Source organism: Suricata suricatta, chromosome 13 (assembly GCF_006229205.1).
Source record: "Suricata suricatta isolate VVHF042 chromosome 13, meerkat_22Aug2017_6uvM2_HiC, whole genome shotgun sequence".
Lineage (NCBI taxonomy): Eukaryota > Metazoa > Chordata > Mammalia > Carnivora > Herpestidae > Suricata > Suricata suricatta.
This window is the reverse complement of record NC_043712.1, coordinates 543,938-564,182: the sequence shown is the minus strand read 5'-3', so window position 1 is coordinate 564,182 and position 20,245 is coordinate 543,938. Positions and strand designations below refer to the sequence as shown.

The 20,245-nt window shown below is 62.5% G+C and overlaps 1 protein-coding gene across 1 annotated transcript in view; it reads right to left on the bottom strand.

Annotated features, from left to right (window-relative positions):
• EXD3 (exonuclease 3'-5' domain containing 3) overlaps nt 1–20,245 on the bottom strand; it is a 64,721-nt gene that overhangs the window by 23,578 nt on the left and 20,898 nt on the right. The window contains exons 6-17 of the mRNA XM_029921180.1: nt 15,333–15,386; nt 14,262–14,401; nt 11,662–11,762; nt 6,982–7,055; nt 6,836–6,874; nt 4,956–5,122; nt 4,336–4,459; nt 3,700–3,910; nt 3,496–3,605; nt 2,948–3,110; nt 2,702–2,868; nt 2,151–2,360 (exon numbers count right to left, since the gene is read on the bottom strand). Of these exons, the coding sequence (XP_029777040.1) occupies nt 2,151–2,360; nt 2,702–2,868; nt 2,948–3,110; nt 3,496–3,605; nt 3,700–3,910; nt 4,336–4,459; nt 4,956–5,122; nt 6,836–6,874; nt 6,982–7,055; nt 11,662–11,762; nt 14,262–14,401; nt 15,333–15,386 (1,560 nt within the window). The remainder of the gene's footprint in view (nt 1–2,150; nt 2,361–2,701; nt 2,869–2,947; nt 3,111–3,495; nt 3,606–3,699; nt 3,911–4,335; nt 4,460–4,955; nt 5,123–6,835; nt 6,875–6,981; nt 7,056–11,661; nt 11,763–14,261; nt 14,402–15,332; nt 15,387–20,245) is intronic.

Here is a 20,245-nt window from a genome sequence, read left to right as displayed (position 1 = left end):
AAGAGACTTCGGAAACTATACGACTGACACCAGTCCACTCAAGTACGACCCCAGGGGAGGGGCCGGGTCTGGCTCACACCCCCAACCCCAGGTTCGCACCACAGACAAGGACCACCCACAAATGCCGCCTCCCCCAGGCCAGGTCGGGCATCTCCTCTGTGACAAACGGAAGTCGGAAGTCGGTGTTTTCAGGTCGGAACGTCCCAGCCCCGGCCCAGCAGCACCGACCAGACCCTGCTTCTGTCTCATGACCTTCAACGCCCTCTACCCTCAGTCCCCGAGGCTGGCCAGCCTTCTCCCCTGACTCCCCAAACAGCAGCTTGATTTCCAAGCTCCTTCCACGTCTCTATGTCCGTCTGCTGTGGCAGTGCCACGCTCTGCTACCAGAGCCGGCGCTACCCTCCTGCACTGCTGTGCCGTGGCGGGGCTCCGGGGTGGGGGCAGGGGCAGCAACAGCACCCCTGCGCCGTGACTCCTACGCCTGCCTCCTGTCTCTGCTATGCAGTGGCGCCGGGCCCACCCAGGGAATTTAAAATACTTTCTCTTGGGGTGTCTGGGGGGCTCAGTCGGTTAAGTGGCCGGCTTCAGCTCAGGGCATGATCTCACGGTTCGTGAGTTCGAGCCCTGTGTTGGGCTCTGTGCTGACAGTTCAGAACCTGGAGCCTGTCTTCGGATTCTGTATCTCCTTCTCTCTCTGGCCCTCCCCTGCTCACGCTGTCTCTCTGTCTCCCCAAAAAATAAATAAAAACATTAAAAAAATACTCTCTTGATTATAGATTGACTGTAAACTGATTAGTAAATTATATCTTTAAATCCCTTTTGTCATACGATGTAAAAACTCACAGGTATAACACGAGTGTTTCAGGAACACGGGAGCCAAGCCCGGCCTCCCATTTGCTGGCGATCCCACGCTCTCTTGGGGGCCAGTGGGAAGGCACCTCCTCCCTGGCTCATGAGTTCCAAAAACAGCCAGAGCCGGGAAACTGATGTTTTCTACAGGGACAGTGGCAAGGGCCGATGCCAGGACAGGCTTCTGGGAGAAGCGGCGACCAGGGGCCAGAGATGGGAGACAGCCACCATCCCCTCACGAACGCCAGGGGCAGGCAGCCTGGGGCCGGCAGCCAGGGGCAGGCCCCCCCATCCCTCGGGCCTCAGCTTCCTCAATACCGGGAGGGGGGCGCCCACAGGTGCTGGATGGGTCCGGGGAGCTGAGCCACAAGTGGCCACATGTGGCCGGCCCTGCCTGGACCCAGCGCACAACGTGCAGGCTCCTTGCTGCAGGGCTCTGCCCACAGACAGACCCCGTGCTCTGCTGTCTCAGGGCCTGACCGGCTCTATGCTGCCAGCATCCGGTGAGCCTGGGGACCCGTTCCCAGAAGGATGTTTGCAAACGCATGAAAGAAACCCCGATTAACAATAAAAGCTACGTTAAAGCCACGTGTGTGCTCCTTGGGAGTGACGGGGGCAGCCCAGGTGACATCCATCTACGCAATGGGATGCTGTTTGGTCATAAAAAGGAGGGAAACAGTGACCCACGCAGGAATAGATAAACCCGGAAAACATGGTGCCAAGTGAGCGCAGGCAGCCTCTGGAGCACATGCACCCTGGGGACGGACACGAGCCGGCCAGGGGTGGGCGAGGTGGAGACATGGTGGTCCTGGTCACACACTGCACGCTTTGACGGGGGAGTTGTGTGTTGTTTTATCACCATGAACCTGTGGAAAAGTTTTCCATCCAAGTTCAGGCCCCTGAATTCCAAGACCCCATCTCAGGATGTGTGCACGGCCCCGGGGGGCCGGCGTCCTCACCGGCAGGCTCCTGCCCCGGCCCCTAGCGGAGCTCCTCCTGTGCGCTGTTTCCAGGGGCCACAGGACAAAGGGCGGAGACAGGGTGGGACCGCTGGGGGCCTCCTGCGGGAGCTGGGAGGGCTCTGGCCAGCAGTCCCCGGGGCCGGGCAGCCACAAACATCGTGTCCTCCAAGACCATGTCCCCGCCGGCCCAGGGGAGCCCTGACCTCTGCCCTGGGGCTAGGTCCATGCAGGGAGGGGGGGGCGCCCCTGGCAGCTTGAGACACAGCCCCTGCTCCCAACGGACTGGGGGCAGAGGCCCCGAGCCCCAGCTGGGCGGGCGCGAAGCCCCGCCACACTCACCTCGGCTGCCCTTCGGTGGTCCTCGCCCGAGCCCAGCACCCGCACATCCACGCCCAAACAGCGGAGGCTCCGGGCCAGCCCCTGGAGCATGCTGTCACACACCACGCGGAAGGCCCTGGCTGGGGTCCCCGGGCCGCTGTCCTCGCGCTCGGCCACAGGCACCTGCAACACAGGCTCGGCAGCCCACAGCCTCCACCGCCCCGCCCTGGACTTTGCGGGGAGTGAGAGCCCCGAGGGCCCAGTGGTCAGCTCTTATAAAGGCCGCCGTGAGCAGCATGTCCTCAATGCCGAAAACGGCAGAGAAACAGACCAGTGAACTGATGCAAGGGCACTCGCTCGGCCTCCACACGTTTCCTGGGGGCGGGGTTCCGGGTACAGTGGAGCGGGTGAGGGGCTCAGGAACCGCGCGGTCCACGCCGGGCCCGGCCCCGATGCTGACCGCCGCTCCGCTTCCCACCCGGCCAGGGGGTGGGGACCCAGGCCCTCATTTTAAGGACAGTGACCCCCCTCCTGAGAACTGTGATGCAGGGGTCCTGGGGCACTTCACCTACCTGCGAAGGCAGGGCTGAGGCCTCCGGCAGGCGGGGCAGCCCCTGGGCCCCCGACCTCTCGCCGCGCCCTGGCCGCAGGCTCCGGGCCAGGTCCTCAGACAGGCAGAAGCGGGCGGGCTCTCTGCTCAGCACCTGGTGCACCTCCAGCAGGCAGTAGGCGTCAGCGGCTGGGGTGGGCGCGGGTCAGCCTCAGCCTCCCGTGCCGGGGCACGCGGGGCTGGGGGGCGGGGGGCTAGGGGTGCGCACCTGCGTAAACCAGCTGCCCCTCGCTCAGCGGCCGCCGGTCCCAGTTGGAGAGCTGCTGCGTCTTGTCTAGGGGCTTGCCCAGGACCTGCTGCACCAGGAGGCTGAGGCCCCGCAGCCCCCTGGCCTCAGACGAGCCTCTAGCTGGCGAGTTCACCACCCGCATCTGCCGAGACAGAGCCCCTCAAGGGTGAGCGGCCTGCCGTGGGGGAGGCCCTTCACCCTCCAGGGCTGCCGGTGCGTGCGTGGAAGGGAGGGTGTGGATGGCCACGGCAAGCCGTGCAGGGCCCGCAGGTCGGCTCTGGGGATCCCAAGGGCATGTGCTGAGAACTCAGAGGGGCTCAAAGCAGGGCTGGCTCTGGGGAAAGTGTGGGGACATGCGGTGACCCTCCCTCCATGGCAGGGCCTGGTGACCTGTGGCCAACACAAAGGTACTCTGAGGCCAGGAGCTGGTCCTGATGCCCAGACCCCCCCTGCTGGCACAGGGCATCGCAGTGCAGGTGCCTGGGCAGAGAACGGAGGGGCCCCGCCCCCATGCCCCTCGAGCTGACCTGCCTGTGCACCTGCAGCAGGTCCAGGCCACCCCGAAGTTGCTTCTCCACGTGAGCCAGGGCGGGGCAGGAGGCACCCAGGCTCCGAAGGTCTCCTGCCAGCCCATAACCTGCGGGGAGGGCCGTCAGTGTGACCAGCACCCGAGGACAGGGCTGTGGCCTTGCCCCAGCACCCTCCCCCCGGGTGGGCAGGGCTTGGCTCACCCAGCTTCGTGATGGAGGGGTCTGAGAGCAGCCGGGACACCAGCCTGGAGAAGGCCTCAGACGCCTGCCCTCCCGCCGGCCGCGAGAGCACGGGCAGGTCCAGCAGGAACACGTGGCCCCCCACCGCCACCTGCATGACTGATGCCTGGGGCCGGCCCCCCGTGCCAAACGAGGGTCTCCACTCCACGTCCACACCGACCACCTGGCCTGGCTGCGGAGAAAGGCTGCTGTGAGCAGATGAGGTCCCGCTGGGGCTGTGGGGCTGTGGCCAAGGGGCAGGAGGGCGCACCAGCCCGGTCCTCCATGTGAGGTCCAGGTGTGGCGGCCTCTGTTGGGAGGGGTGACCGGCCCCGGGTACTCCTGCATGATGGGGACCAGGCCTGGCCCCCAGGTGCCCGCCATGCCACACAGAAGGGGTCAAAGGAACCTGGCAACCAGGCCAAGGGCCCGGGTGTTGTGCGGGTCCGGAGCTGCCGCGGGTGGGGACCAGTGCCTGATGCCCGTGCTTTAGGCCCGGAGTCCTCAGAACGGGCCAGTATGGGTGCCCTGCTCTGCGGGGGTGCCTGGGGTCGGTGGGATGGAGAGCCACGCCTGGTGGGTCCACGGTGCGGACAGAGCCCGGAGCTGGCCACCCACCTGCAGGAGTGCCTCCTCATGCCTGGCCAGGGCCTCCCAAGAGGCCAGGAAGTGGATGTCCTCCTTGGCGATGGGCAGCCGGTAGAAAGCGCCCTTCCTGTCCTCCAAAGGCGCCTCGGCCGTCCTGGAAGGAGTGCAGGTATGGCTCCCCCACCACCCTGGGTCCCTGGGGCCGCACCCCCCCCCCCGCCCAGCCCATTACCTGCTGGCCTGACGGGGCCCAGGGCAGACCTCAGAGAGGAGGGCAGCTGTGAGGGTCTTGGGGTCTGCCCGCCTGTGCCCCTCCTCCTAGGTAGCTGCTCGCTCCGCCCTGCCCACCTGCGTCTGCGGCTGCTCCCCCCCCCCCCCCCGCTACAGACCGCAGGTTCCTCAGGCGCTTGGGGGTATGGGGCCTGGCTGTGGGCTCTGGCCACAGGGCTGAGGGGTGCTGGGTGCCGGGCTCCGGCTCCTCTGCTGTGTGTCCGCGCTCCGGGAATGGGAGCATGTGCCCCCTTCTTGGTTTTCTTTTCTTTTCTAATTCCCAGACTGCTGGCATATGTGATTCGTGGGGTAACTACCCAAGGGACGGGGGCCCCAAGGTGTCTTCCGCTCACCAGCCTTCCGAGCCTGGGGGTGCTCACCTCTCCTGGAGTTTGAGCCGGCGGACCTCTGCCACCACCCTGGCCGGCAGCCCCTCCTCGGGAAGCGCGAGGCCCAGGGCGCACTGCGCGGCCGTGGCCTCGTTGCCGGGGGAGGCCAGCAGCTGGAGCAGCATCTCTTGCGGCCTCTCGTGCTGCCCCAGCAGGCCCTGGGGGGCAGATGGGAAGGGCTGTACTGCCCGGCTCTGCCCTGAGGCGGTGAAGACCGTCCCTGGCCGGCCCAGACCTCACCCCCGCAGACCGGCCCTCCAGTGGAGGAGGCTCTGTGCTGACCAAGCTGTCGAGGACCCTCCACATGGTCAGGCTGAAGGGTCACTGCCCCGTGTCCGCAGCCTGGCCCAGCTCCCCATCTCCAATCCCTGGTCCCACACTGCTGCTGTCATCTGCACCTCCTCACTGGTCCTGCCCCCACCTGAGACCAGCACTGTCTTCCTAGAACATCGTCTCCACCCTCGCCTGGTGGGCCCTGCTCCTGACCCTGTGGGACCCAGGGGCATGGCCGACATGCTCAGGGGAAGGTGGGCCATGGGACACCCCTGAATCCATAGTCCAGGGAGTGGACATGAACAGGCAGCCCTCAGCAGGGTAATGTCACTCTGGGGCCTCACGATGCGGCCTCTCCCACATCAATGCCCAGCGCAGGAGCACAGGGACCCAAGTAGCCCATGGGCGGCCCACCCAAGTCCGCTCAGCCTCGGGGCACCCAGGGCAAGGCCCAGACACCCCACCTTCCCCGGAGTCTGAGCCTCTTACTCTCCAGATCTCTAGCCCCCGAGGCCTCTGTGCTCCCCGAGGAGTCTCTGCTGGCTGACAGGCCGGGCCCCTCCCAGACAACTCTGTCCCCCTCAGGCATCCGCTTCCCGCAGGCCACGGGTTCCCACGTGGACGACAATATGTGGAAACCCCTCCGCATTCTTCAGGATGTCCGCTGCCCTTCCGGCCGCCTCGGCCTTGGCACCCAGGGGGGACCAGCCTTCCGGGCCTTCCCTGGGGGCCACGTTCCTCTCTGGTGACTCACTGCCCCCCACATACCCATCACTCCAGGGGTGGCTCAGCGCTGCCCCCCACTGGATGCCACTCAGAACACTGGATGCTAGACCACTTGTCAGGGAGGGAAGCCCCTCCCCCACCCCTTCCACTAACTGGCCTGTTGCTCTGATTCATGTTGCATCCGGGACCCCCCCCCCCCTCCAAGCCTGCTTCACCCAGGGCTGGGGACGGCGGTGTGCCCAGGATGACCCACACTTCCAGCTCAGGCCGGAATGACCAAAGCTCCTACATGGCCCTGTGCAGGCTGCTGTCCTGGTCGGTCTGCAGCCCCCAGGCCCAGGAGTGGCCCTTGCACCACCCCTCACCAGGCCTCAGGGGACACAGAGCTGTGTGTGGGCACGCGCTCAGGGAAGGTCCAGGATGTCCTCTCGGTGAACGAGTGAACTCCCAGCAAACCTGACCTCCTCCATCACCTGGGGGCCCCCGCACACCAGCAGCTAAAAGGGGCTCCGGACCCCAGCTGCTCTGGCCCTGCCCCACCCTGGGGGGCTCCCCCTCAGCATCTGCCTCTTGCACCCCACCTTCTGGCAGCGGTGGGCAGACCTAAGGCCCTGTCTGGTTTCTGGTCAAGGTGTGGGGTCACTGCTCGGGGGGAGAAGCCCTGTCTCCGCGCCGTCTGCTCCCGGCCCCACTGGGACATCGGAGGAGCTGAGCTGGCGTGTGGGCCACACACCGCGTGCCTGGTCCATGTGCGTGCACACAGTCTCAGGGTCACGTGTCCGCTAGTCCTCGCCCAGGTCTCCACTGAATGCCCACCCTGCACAGGGCTTCCAGAGCCTTCCAGAGGCTTCCAGGGCTCTCGACGGGCTCACCTGCACATGGTCCACCCAGTTCTCCTGAGACATGCTTCTCTGCAAAAGTAAGCGTCAAGGTGACGTTTTCTAGCGGCAGCTCTAGAAGCTGGGGTGGGAGACCCCCCATGGGCCCAGGCTCAGGGGGCTAACAGGGGCACACACACCTCCACGAACCGCTTACAGCACAGGTAGCGCAGGGTGGCCAGGCGCTGCTGACACAGAGCGTTGGGACACAGAGCTGTTGAAAGACCGCAGAGCTCAGGGCAGGGCCGGGGCGGGGGCCGGTGTGTGGGGGCTCCTGCTCACTCCCCTCCACCCCTCACTGTCCCCACAGGTGCCCTCCCAGCCTCGAGCCTCGTTTGGGGTCTCCCAGACCCTCTGCATCAAGGGACCGGAGCCGCATCTCCCCTCGCAGGACCCTTCCTGGCCTCCTCCCTGGGACGTGAGGAGGGCCATCTTGCTCATGTGTTTACGAACTGACGCTTATTGTCAGACTTACTTCCACGGGTTGTTCAGAGCCCGAGGGGGCCCAGGAAGGGCACCCACCCATCCACCCATCCCGCTGTCCCACCTCCCGGGGATGGCTGTCCTTGAAGCCTGGCAGTGCGAATGGGATGCTGACCACCTCCGGGGGGGGCCTGGCCTTCTAAGGGCCCCGCACCCTCTGGAAGTGTGGCTGCCCGCAGCACTCCACTCCCAGCACCCGGGAGCGTCCCGTTACAGGGTCGCTATCGAATCACAGCGGAGGTCAGTGCTGCCCAGAGGCCAGGGCCTGTGAGGACAGGTCACAGGGACCCCCCTTCTTCCTGCCCAGGGTCTGAGGGTTCTAGACCCAGGAAGCCACTGGGGAGCCTGGGACAACACTGCAGCGCAGCGGGAGGTGGGTAAAGCCTGAGGCAGGGCGGGGGGGTGGGGGGTGAATGAGGGAGTTGCCGGAGGCATGAAGGAAAGAGGTGAGTCACTGCTACCTAGGCCTCAGCGGAGGACACGAAGTGTCCGCGTCCTCGCAGACGAGTCTGCAGAGAGAAATTGGCTCTTCTGACATTTACACAATTCGAAGCATCATGTTGCCAGTGGGATACTTCCTCCACAAGCCTTGTGGATACAGGATTGCAGCCACAGGACAGATTCCACGGCCGGTCCAGACCCAGCGCAGACCCTTAACGGCACAGGCACAGCTGAGGCAGGCCCAACCGCCCGGCACACCTCCAACACTGGCAGATGCCGCGAAGTCCAAACCCAGCTCACGCTGCGCCCGGCTGACTCGCCTGCCCTCGGACACCTTGGGGAGCTCCCCCTGGGACCCAGGCAGGGGCAGGGGGGCCAGTGGGGAGCTCAGGGTGGCGCGGCACACAGAAGCCCCCGAGCCTCCTTCTGCATCTAATGTCAGCTCATGGAGGACATGGGGTTGGCCCCTGGGGAGGTCACAGCTGTGATGGTGGACACATGGGGAAAACTGCAGAGGTGCAAAGGGACAGTGACCTCAGCGGTGACCCTGAGGCCTCCTGGCTAATACAGACCCTGGGAGCCAGCTGGGGAAGCTGCAGATGGGGCCTGGCAGCGGGGGTTCGTGCAGATCAGGAGACTCAGGAGGGGCCTGTCCTCCCTGCTCCCCAGCAGGGCCAACGAGCTAGGCACTCATGGAAGCACCTGCTTGTCCACCCTCCCCTCTCGTCCAGCAGGCCCCCAGACTTGGCACATCGTCGGAGGGGGGTCCCCCACTATTTAGGGGTACCAAGGCCCTGCTCCAGTGTCACACTCAGCTGAGACCTGTGCAGGGGGGTTGACCTCCAAGGGGCGCACCAAGCTGAGACTGGCTCAAGACCCCAAGACTCCTCTGCCCCCAAGCCCTGGGCCCACTGTGGCCATGGCCCCACCCGGAAGTATGGGCCCTGTGGGTCAGCAAACGGTACGGCAGGGCTGCTGGGATGGAAGGTGGCCCCTCCCAGGACCTGCACCCTCAGACCCAGCTGTGGTCCCCCCCACAGCTGCCCACCAGCCTGGCCCTGTGGGCCTCACCCCCACACCCCCACCCTGCCCCACACGGTCTTGAGTCGTGGGTGGGAAGAGCCCCTGCCAAGGAGGCAGGCACAGCCCTCACAGCAGCCGGCACCCACCCAATGCTAAGAGCCCCTCCTGCCTCTCCTGGCCTGTGTCCCCACCCCGTGCTCCCCCTGGGTGACACCAGCAGGGCTCCCCCATCACGGCTCCCAGAGCAGGCATGCAGGTGACCTCAGAGGCCAGGGACAGGGCTCCCCATGGGGGGCCACTCCTTAGTGCTCTGGTCCTGCTACTGTACCCCAGACCTCCCAGTCCCGCAGAGTCCGGCGCCCCCAGAGGTCTGCGCTGCCAGGACCCTCTGCACCTAAAGCCTCAGTCTTGGTTTTCTTCTGCAACCCGAGGGCGGCTCCTTCCTACAGCTGTGCCCCTTGGCACCCCAGGGGTCCCAGCAGCCGGCCAGTCCTCCCAGACCTGCCTCGGCTGCTTGGGGTGGAGAATTCCTGGCTGCCGTCAGCACAGCCAGCAGCTCCTTGTCCCTCACTGGCCTTGACTGCCCGTGCCACCAGCCCCCGGGCCACCACTTCTTGCTTCTCTCATCTCTTCACCTAGTGCCTCCTGGGGGACCACTTAAAATCAAGATGAAAACCTCTTGGCGATGTGTTTCTGTCTTTGCAGAAGCCCCCAGTACTGGCCTCCTTTCTGGAGGCAGACACCTTTGCCCAGGGTCAGGGGACCTGCATAATTTCTCAAGGATGCAGGACCCAATGTGAGGCCAAATAGGCATGCAGGTGACTGAGTCAGAAGCCACCTGCTGACCAGAGAGGGGCTGAAACTTGGACACAGACCATAAAACACTCGTGAGCAAGACATTCAAAGAAGAAAAGATCAAACCGGAAATATGGTCAAGCATCGAGAAGCCACCCGGAGCCAAAGAGCAGATCTGAAAAAGAACCAAGGAACAACTTCCAGAGCCACAGATACAACAATCAAAATGATGCGCATGTTTCGTGGTTTGTTGGACACAGAGGAGAGAATCGTGATGTGGAGTGGAGACTACCAGGACTCACCCAGGCACAAGAGGAGCATGGCACAGCGCAGCGACAGCGGGGGAGGGCGAGAGCATCACACACGGGGTCCCAGGGGACCAACAGCAATGTCCGAGGACATGGTGACTGACAGGTTCCCAGACCGGACGGAAGGCGGCAATCCGGATTCAAAAAGCCCAACCAGTACCAAGCACGATACATACAAAGAAATCTATAGCCAGTCCCCTCATAGTGAGACTGCAGAACATCAAAGACAGAGAGAGAGAGAGAGCAAGAGAGAGAGCAAGAGAGAAAGAGGCTGCTTTCAGAGGAAAGGAGTTAGATTTCTTCATAACAACACATTTCAATCCCAAGGACTGATGTCATACAGAGCACGATCTTTGGCCGTGACATTAAGAGCTCACACCAGAAGAACAACTAAAAATGCCACACAGAGGGTGCCTGGGGGGCTCAGTCAGTTAAGTGTCCGACTTCGGCTCAGGTCATGATCCCGTGGTCCGTGGGTTCGAGCCCCAAGTTGGGCTCTGTGCTGACAGCTCAGAGCCTGGAAACTGCTTTGGATTCTGTGTCTCCTTTCTCTGCCCCTCCCGGGCTTGTGCTTTGTCTTTCTCTGTCTCTCAAATATAAATTAAAATGTTTAAAAAACATTCTAGGGGTGCCTGGGTGGCTTAGCCAATTATGCGTCTGACTCAGCTCAGGTCATGATATCACTGTGAGTGAACTTGAGCCCCACATCGGGGTCTGTGCTGTCAGGACAGATCCTCTGTTTCCCTCACTCTCTGTCCCTCCCCCACTAGCTCTCTCTCTGTCTCAAAAATAAACAAACATTAAGAAAAAGAAGAAGAAATACATTTCTAATTAGCCCATGGGCAAAGAAAAATTACAATAAAAATTAGAAAATATCTTGAGCTGGACAATAATAGAAGTAATATATGTTGAAACTTGAGGAATATTTTAAGAAGAAGAAGGCTTGGGGCGCCTGGGTGGCTCAGTCGGTTAAGCGTCCGGCTTCGGCTCAGGTCATGATCTCACGGTCCGTGGGTTTGAGCCCCGCATTGGGCTCTGTGCTGACAGCTAGCTCAGAGCCTGGAGCCTGCTTCGGATTCTGTGTCTCCCTCTCTCTCTGACCCTCCCCTGTTCGCACTGTCTCTCTCTGTCTCTCAAAAATAAATAAAAGCCATTTTAAAAAAATTTAAAAAAAAAAGAAGAAAGAAGGCTTAAATTTTACTTCAGTAGGCTGGAGAGGGCAAAGGACAAAGAGGGCCCAAAAGCCAAAAGCAGGCAACAAAAGCAAAAACCAAGTGGCCTTACATCAAACTAATTATTGGTTTCTGTGCAGCAAAGAAACAGTAGGCAAATCTAAGAGACAGCCTACAGAGTGGACAAAGATATTTGCAAAGCATGCATCTGCTAAGAGGCTAATGTTTAAAATATATAAGGAATTCATACAATTCAAGGGCCAAAAATCCCAAATAACCTGATTGAAAAACGAGCAAAGGCAGAGAATAGACGTTTCCCAGAGAAGACATCCGAACAGGTGTATGTAAGGGTCCAAGGCACCATCCGTCATCGGGGAAATGAAAATGTGAATTATAAGGAGATACAACCGCACATCTGCTGGAACCGCCATGGTCAGACAGACTAGGACTAGCGGGAGGGGGCGGGGTGCAGCAAGGCCCCGCCTCCCAGGAGTCCCTGCTGTTCCCGGGCGGGGAGGGGAGATGCGCAGGCGACAGGCAGGGGGGTCGTGGATACTGCATCGGCCAGGGGTGCACAGGGCATGGGGGCCACACTCACCCGGGTCCAGGCCCAGCCGCTCCCGCAGGCTCAGGACCCGCCGGCTTAGCACTCTGGGACTCAGACTCTCCAGCCTCAAGGAGGTCACCTGTGGGTGCTGTCTGCAGGGAGAAAAACACGGCTCCTGTCTGGTGCTGCTTTCTTTTTAAGACTTTTATTTCTCTAAGTCACATATTCGAACAGTTTAAAACTCAGGTCGTTCTACAAGGCTTAGGGAAAGAGCATTCACCTGTCACTCTGCCCCACCGCACACCAGACCCGCACACATCACTTTCGTCGTGTTTAGTATCTGTCTCTGTGCTTACAAGTGACATACTTGTACGTGATCTCTTGATTATTCAGCTTTAGGTATTTGGTCGGGACATCTCAGCACGGAAGGCTCTCCGGCCTCCTCCCCACATGGTACCCAAGTCCTCACGGGGGGTCAGGACACACTGTGCTGTGATATCCTGACCAGGCAAATGCTGTCAGCACCAGGCCACCCCCTCCCATTCTCTGCGGGCCTTCACTGCCTGCTGAGGTCCCGGCCTGGGGCCCCTGTGCCCGCCCGCGGTGAGCCCGCCTCCTCACTGCTGACGGCTCAGCACACCCCGCAGAAGCGGCTAGAGCTGCCCCCGCGCCGGTGGCCGGTCCAGCTGAGCTGAGGCCTTGCCTCGAAGCCCTCCCACAGCACCGGGCAGGCGACGCTCCCCGAACCCTACCTGTTCTTCCTGGCCGGCGGAGTCCGCCTCCCCACGCAGGCCACGCAGCAGGCTCCGGAAGCCAGGCACCTCGGGGGCCGGGCTCCCGGGCACCTGGGGGCTGCACCCCGGGGGCAGGCTCCCGTCTGCTCTCCCTCCGGGGTTCCCCAGCACCTCGGGAGCAAGGCGGCACCTCGGGGGCGGGCTTGTGGCACCTTGGGAGCTGGGAGCGGGCTCCCGTCTGCTCTCCCTCCGGGGTTCCCATTACTTGGATGTTGGGCCTTCTTGACAAGATGTCTATTTTTTATGTTGATCTTTTCTCTCTGATTTTCATTCTGTTTCTCTGTTTTATACTTTTTCAAAGACATCTTCAAATTTATTCTCCAAACCTTTATTGTGCTTTTCATATTGCTGTTGTCTTCTGACTAAGAGCTCTGGTCTGTGATCGGTGGACACCTCGCTCAGGGCCCCCAAGGACTGGCTGATCACTGAGGGGTCCGCTGAGGGCCCCCCTCGGGCTCTGTGCTGGGCCCCACGAGCCTCTGGCGGCCAGGGGGCAGCTTCTCCACCTGCCAAGTGCTGCCGTCTGACCACCTGCCATCACCTTTGGGACCCCCTGCTGCCGCTGCCTCTTGTTTTCTTAAACTGTCTTCTTTATTTTGAAGCAGACACAATAATAGATGCTTGGGTTTATTGGACAGAAGCACTTGGTAAAACCTGGTGTTTATAGGGGCTCCCAGGGAGCGCAGTCAAACATCTGACTCTTGATCTCAGCTCAGCTCATGATCTCATGGTTCGTGAGTTCAAGCCCCACATCGGACTCTGCTGACAGCACTGAGCCTGCTTGGCATTCCCTCTCTCCCTTTCTGTTCCTCCTTCCTTCCCTCTCCCTCCCTCTCTCTAGGCCCTAGGAAATTTTTTTTTCTGAACTATTCTTTTCCTTTTAAGTTTATTTATTTATTTTGAGAGGGAGAGAAAGAGAGAATCCCAAGCAGACTCCAAGCTGTCGGCACAGAGCCCATTTTGGGCCTCAGTCATGAACCGTGAGATCAAGACCTGAGCTGAAATCGAGAGCAGATGCTTACCCGACTAAGCCACCCGGGTGCCCTGGAAATTTTTTTAAGTAGGTTTCAAGCCCAGCATGTAGTCCAGCGTGAACTTGAACTCACAACCATGAGATCAAGACCTGAGCTGAGACCGAGTCGCATGCTTACCCGACTAAGCCACCCAGGTGCCCCAAGATCTAGAAAAAAATTTTTAAATCATTAATGTAAACCAATATCCTCAGCTGAACCCAGCCCCACCGTCCTCCGCACCCCCCACTGTCCGTCCGTGTGTGTCCCTTCTCCACGTGGGACTGTGGCCCCCAGCCCACAGCATGTTCACTTATTTGCTCTATGTCCCCCCCCTTTTTAAAACACATTGTTTATTATTTAAGCCACTTTTTTTTAGTAATCTCTACCCTGAAGGTGGGGCTCAAACTCACGACCCTGGGATCAAGAGCCGCACGCTCCTCTGACTGGGCCAGCACAGGACGAGCCCAGCCCGGGGCTGTGCGCGTTGCTTGCTTTCTAGCATTGAAGTCACACGACCCTCGAGACAGGCAAAATCAGTCCCGTTTTAGGGATAAGGAAAGAAACCCAGAGAGGGAAGTGACCTGCTCAGAGCTCCAGGGGCAGTGGGCCCAGGGAGGTCTGCTCCGGAGCCCAAGGTCCGAACCTCCAGCAGGATGACCCCAGAGCTGGCAGCTCCGGCCAGGATCAAGCCACGGCTCCCTACAGCTGGGCGAGCGGCCGAGGAGCCTTCACAGACCTCCAGGAGCCGCTGGCTGACCTACCTGGCTGCGACTTGTGGGGCCATGCCTGTGGCTTTCCCTGTGCCCACCCCCCTCACCCAACCCTGGGCCCCCGTGAGGCTCACCTGGCCACAACTCCAATGTCAAAGCCAGGCCGGCACCAGGAGTCCAGGAGGGCCAGCAGCCTCCTCTGGAGGTCCGGGAAGCCAGCCACATAGCGCTCCACGAGGCTCACCCTGTCCTGGAGGAGCAGTGGGGTGCTCATCTGTGGGGAAGCACATCCTTGGGTCACAACCTGCAGGCACCTGCAGCTCCGCCCTCAGCTAAGACCCCAGACCCACCTCCAGTCCAGAGGAGGGAGTGGCCAGAGGCTCAGCCAAGAGCGTGAGCACCCACACAGTGGCTCCTGGGGCATGATGTGCTCACCCCAGCTCCTACCCTGTGCTCGCGCTCCTCACCCCCACACATGCAGCCCTTACTGCTCCCTGGGGCTCTGTGGTCAACTCCGTGTCCATTACAAAGGACTGGAGGTCCCCAGAGGCAAGGGCGACCTGGGGAAGCTCAGTTGTGTCTTCACTGAGCTGTGGGAAGGAGGCAGGAGGGAGACCAACCATGGGCCGTAGCCTGATGGCCCGGAAATGCCTCCTCGTTGGCACAGATGGCGTGCCTGCTGGTAGTGCCCGGCTCGTGCCCACACGAGCCCGAGCTGCCTGAGCGCGCCGGGAGCCTTGGAGGCAGTCCCCGAGGGTGGCACCGGCCCTGTGGACGCTCAGGCCATTTCCACTGCAAAAGCCAGGTCTCGGCCAAGCCCCTTCAGTGGTCCCTACAGTAGACCTCACCTCCCCTCCTTTCCTCTCCCCCGCGTGACCACGTAGGTCAGGCTACCTGGAGCCCAGACTGGACAGGGCCCCACCAGCCAGGCTGGAGCCTCGGGAGTGGCCCGATGGGGAGCTCCATTCCTGAGAACCCCTCTGGCCTCCACTTGCGGAGCAGATTCCGCCTGAGCCCGGTGAGTGCCCTCCTCACAGGGTCAGGTGGGCACACGTGACCCTTGCCCTCTAGCACCCCAGCCCCCCCCAAGATGAGCAGAGGCCAGGGCTCAGTGGTCCGAGACCCCCCACCCTTAAACCTGTTTATAGAGACCTAGGCTTCACCCAAGTTGGAACCCACAGAATTCACAAGAGAAAGACACTTACTTTGTCAACATCAAGGGCTGGCTGCAGCTTCAGCCTGGAGCCCAGCACGACGGCCTGGCAACCACAGATGGGCAGGTTACACAAAAGACACTGGGCCTGGTGGGGACCAGGCAGCGCCATGGTGGGGGGCTCCCACCCTTCTACACCTCTCAGTCGCTATGGGCACAGGACAGGGCCTGTTCAGGTCCAAGGGGCCTGGAATCCAGAAGCCTCCTGGCGGAGCCCCCCTCCCCCCCGGTGCTGAGCCAGGTTCCACAAGAGGTGGGGCCGGTGGGAGTGACCCACGGGCCCCACCAGGCTGGGGTGTGGCCTGCTGGACAGGGCATCGGGGTGGCTGCTGGGCCCAAGTGGCTCTGGCCAGGGTTGCTGAGGAGTGGATAGAGGACTGAGGGGGGTGGGCAGACCAGAGGCAGAAGCTTTGTCACCTACCCCCGGACACCAGCAGGCTCTGCTTTCCCCATCCCTGCTCTCACCTGCCCCTTACCTCCCAAAAGTGTGCCCTCTACCAGCAGGAGCCTGGCATGGCCAGTCAAGGGACTCACAGCCAGGGGCCAGGGTGGCGACCCCGGCCTCTGTGCCCCCTGGGGGCCTGAGGGACTGTGGCCCTGAGGTGCAGGGGCCTCCGAGCGCTTCCCACAGGGCACACTCCGTGTGCAGTCTGAGATGACTAGTAAGTGCATGGCTGTCTGTTCGAAAGGGTGGACCGGCCCCAGGATGAGAGGCTGGAGCAGGACGTGGTGCAGTCTGTGTGCTGGGGGTGCACAGACCCCTGGGTCCACAGAAAAGAGGCTCTGAACCCAGCTGCTTCCTGGGGAGGAGAGAAAGGCAGCGGCTGCGGTGCGCGGGGGCACGGCTGAGAACCCTGGCGGCGGGCGGCGGGGACCCCCAACTCAGCACAGGAAACGCCGCGGCCCTGAGCGTCCGCACGTAGTGCAGGCCCGGCTGCTATTAATAATTTCCATACATCGTGCCCCCATTATGAGCAAAAATAACCGGCAGAGCAGCCGGGGGCCCCGCCCCACGCAGCGCACACAAAGGACCGAAATAGCGGCCTGGGAAAGGCTCACTCCGGCCTCTGGCCGCACATCGCGCGGGGCGGGGGCGCAGGGCCAGGGGCCTTTCCCTGCGCAGCGCTGACCCGGCGCCTCCACAGCCTGGCTGCTGTCCAGGAGCTCGGTCGCCAGAGGCCCCGAGGGGCCCGGGGGTGGGGGGGGCAGAGGGGCGCAGGGCAGGGAGGGCAGGGGGAGGGGTTAGCGGAGAGGCAGGGGTGGGGCCAGGGCTGGAGGAGGGACTCAGGGGTCTGGAATGGGTGCAGGTGCTGCCTGTGGGGACCTTATATTTTCTGGATGGGAGGCCCCCTGAGAACTGAGGGAGCACCAGGCCCCCATCCGGGAAGGCTAGCATGCATACCCTGGTGGCCCCGCACATCGTGCTCAGAAAGTGGGGTGGTCAGGACACCAGTGCCTGTGTCCTGCGCCTGCCATGCTCCCCTGAGCTTCTTGTCTCCTCCTCAGTCAACACCTGGACCTGGGCTTGGGCAGGCCAGGCCACAGCCAAGGAGCAGGGACCGCGGGGAGGGGCACCTCGGGCCTGGGACCCTCCGGTCCTCCAGACGGGCAGAGAGCCAGTGGCCCTGGGAGAGGTGTAGGGGGGGCACTAGGCGACCGACGGGAGGTGGCAGAGGTGACCTCCCTCACCCCCACTGCCGAGGCTGGGGGGTCAGCCTCTGTCATCCTGTGGCTCGTGCTCCTCCAGAAGCAAGACTTCATCTGTCCTCTAGGCTCTAGCCCTCAGCAGGGTCTGGGGGCGATGCTGAGCCCCCCACCCTCCAACAACCCCTCTGAATCCCAGGGTGAGGCCTCAGGCTTGGGAGGGGGGTAGGCTGGAATGGTGGCCTGGGTGGAAGGTTCAAGGGTGTGGCCATGGGAGGTTGGGTGCTGCCCCTCACAGAAGCAGGGGGAGGTTCACCATAGAGGGCAGCCTGGAGCCCATTCACCCCCACTCCCGAGGGTGCCCCCGCTTTGCCATGGGGCCTCCCTCCCCACAAGGAGCCAGTGAGGTCCGGGGCAGCCTGCTGTGCTCACCCCAACCCTCTCATCTGGTCAGTGGGGTCCAGAGTGGGGGGCAGGGGGTGCAGGGCAGGGGGGGCAGAGGGGCATAGGGGGAGGAAGGGGGCTCCTCACAGAGCCCAGCCCACTCATCCAAGGCAGGCAGCTCAGGCCTCACCGGTGTGGCGGGGGGCACAACCCACCTGGCCGCACAGTGACACTGTCACACAGGGTTCAGAGTGCTCCGTGTGGCCCCTCTCTGCTCCCTGTCTCCTCCTGAGCTGTCCCAGCACCCAGGGTGCCCTCTTGCAGCCTTGTGGCCTGTGTGGATGCTGCAGGGTATGGCCCGCATGGCCAGGGCTGGATGGCTGCCCTGGGACAGTTTGGGAGGTGCCCTCTTTCTGCACCTGCACCTCTGTACCTGGAGGCTGGGTGGGTGCGGTGGCACAGGACAAGGAAAAGGATAGCCAGGGAGGGTGGCCGCGGTGGCCCTGGCAGCAGGGAGCCCCCTTGGCCTGGCTTCCATCTTGGGGCTGGGTCGGGGCGGGGGTGCTGTCGTATGTACTTTTGTCGTTGCCATGAAGTGGCTTCCACCCCGTCTCGGTCATTTTTCTGTCTGAGCTCCTAAGCGGCCCATGGCCTGGTCACCTGGGAGACCCAGCAGGTGCAGGCGAATCACTTGCTGATGCAGGCACCTGTGATGGGAGGGGGAGGGGCTGAGGCCCCACAGAAGGAAACTGCCCAGGACCTTGCAGAGGCCACTGAGAAGGGAGACGCGGGCTGCCGGCAGCTGCGACAGAGCGAGGTGGGGAACCTCTGGCCAGACAGGCTGCAGGACTGCTGCCCTTTGGGAAAATAACTAAGAAAACCCAGTGGGGCCGGGGTGGCTGCCGCGGGAGGAGCGTTCACGGCCCCCCCGCCCCTGGCTGTCCATCCGAGGGGCAGGAGGCTGGGCAGGTGCCCAGACGCGGCAGCCTCCGACCCAGGACGGGCCTGCCTCCCACCTCCACAGCTCAGCTCGGGCCTGGAGCCAAGGGGCTTTTTTTTCTTCCCCCTGAAGCAAAGCTATCTTTTTACCTTGATAAGCTGTTTAAAAAATGTAAATAAAATAACTCAGTAGACAAAAGCGGGCATTCACCCCGCCTGGAGCCAGCCGCCGCCCTCGACATGAAATATCGGTGCACATTAAGTCGTGAGTCCCTGCTAATCCGAGCGGACAGGCCTGAATGCGGCCCCTTTCGCCGGGCGCGGCGGTGGGCACTGGAGCATGCACCGCCTGCCGGGCGGCCCCGCTTGGGGACAATGGCTTTTCTTCGCAGAAGGGGCCTGTGCGGGACAAGAGCCCCCTTTGTGTTGGGATTCCTGCCTTGGAGCGCGAGGGAGGCGCATTCAGCCGGCCCTAGACACTCTTTGAAAGGCTCGGGTGTAACAGAAGACGCCGAAACACCAGCCTGCCTTCTGCCTCCCGCATTCTTGCAAGCCCCGCCGCCATTCAGCCCGCGGAGAATGGCCCTGCGCCACAGGAGCGGAGCCCCGGTCACATTGTCCCTGGCGTGGCCATCTTGGTTTCTCAGCGCCCTTCACCAGCCTCGAGACAAGAGCCCGGGGCCGGGCATGGCAGCCGCCAACACAGGGCCCACGCCTCTGAGGGCGCAGGACTGGCGGTCCAGGTGAGGCCCAAGCTGCAGTGAGCCTCTGCAGTGGGACTGGCCCCTCGGGGTAGAAGGCCCCCTGTGGGGCGGTGCCCACCGAGGAGTGGGGGGGCAGTGCCCCCGGGCAGTGGGAGAGTGCTCCGCTGAGCTGGGCACCCCAGGGCTTCCCCTGGCTTGCCATCTTCACACCTCAGGGCACAGAGACACCATGGGCACCTCCCCCTGCGCCACAGAGCTGCCCCTCCCTGCTCACCACAGACCCCACTCCCCACTACCTCATGCAGACCCAAGTCACTCCCAGTGCTCCTGGCCAGCCTCCACCTGCTCTTGGAAACTTCTGGACTTAAATGAGAGCTGGCAGGGCTCACAAAGGAGACTTGACAAACCCACTGAGACATCTGGAGCCTAACAAGCTCTTGCCCAGAGACCTGCAGCTCCTAAGCCCACATTTCCACGTTTGCTCTTTCTGCCCAGGACCCAGGCCTGCCCAAGACAAGGGAGCCACGCCCATCCCGGGCAGGGCCCCATGGCCCAAAACATTGCACGCACTGGAAGATTCTCTGCTGTCATGACCAGTCACCTGCGTCCCAAAGTGCCAGTGCTGTGCCCTACGTGGAACTTCTGCAAAAACCCCATGAGCACGATGCTGAGGGCTGGTCCCGGAACACCAGAACAGGTAGGACGGGGCCCTGGCCAGCCGGGCATCGGCAAGGAGCTGACTGGACCCTCAGGTGTCTGACCCTCAGGGGGCACCACTGGTGGGACTTGGCCCAGGAGAACCACAAATAGCAGGAGGTGCGCCACCTGAGCGAGGCCCCTCCCCTCCAGGGCAGGGCCCCGTGATGGGCACAGGGAGGTGGCAGGCCAGCCTGAGGGCTCTCAGGGGACTCCTCCTGCAGACCAGACCCTGCCGTTGGAACTGGTCCCCAGGCCTGGTGTGAGGGTGGCGGCAGGACGCCCGACAGGGATACAAAGCCAACAGGGGCTGTCCCCCCACCCCCAGGCCGTGCCACCTTGTGAGTGGGCCTGAGCAGAGGCAGGAGGGAGGAGGAGGAGCCCCCTGAGGTCATGTGGGGTGCTCCTTGGCAGAGCTCCCCCAGCTGGGAGGGTGTGGGAGGTCCAGCCCTCTGATGGAGGGGTGGCAAGTGTGGCCAGAGACCCCCACACCCCTGATCTTCTTAGCCCCCAAAGTGTTTCTGGGAATTGACACATG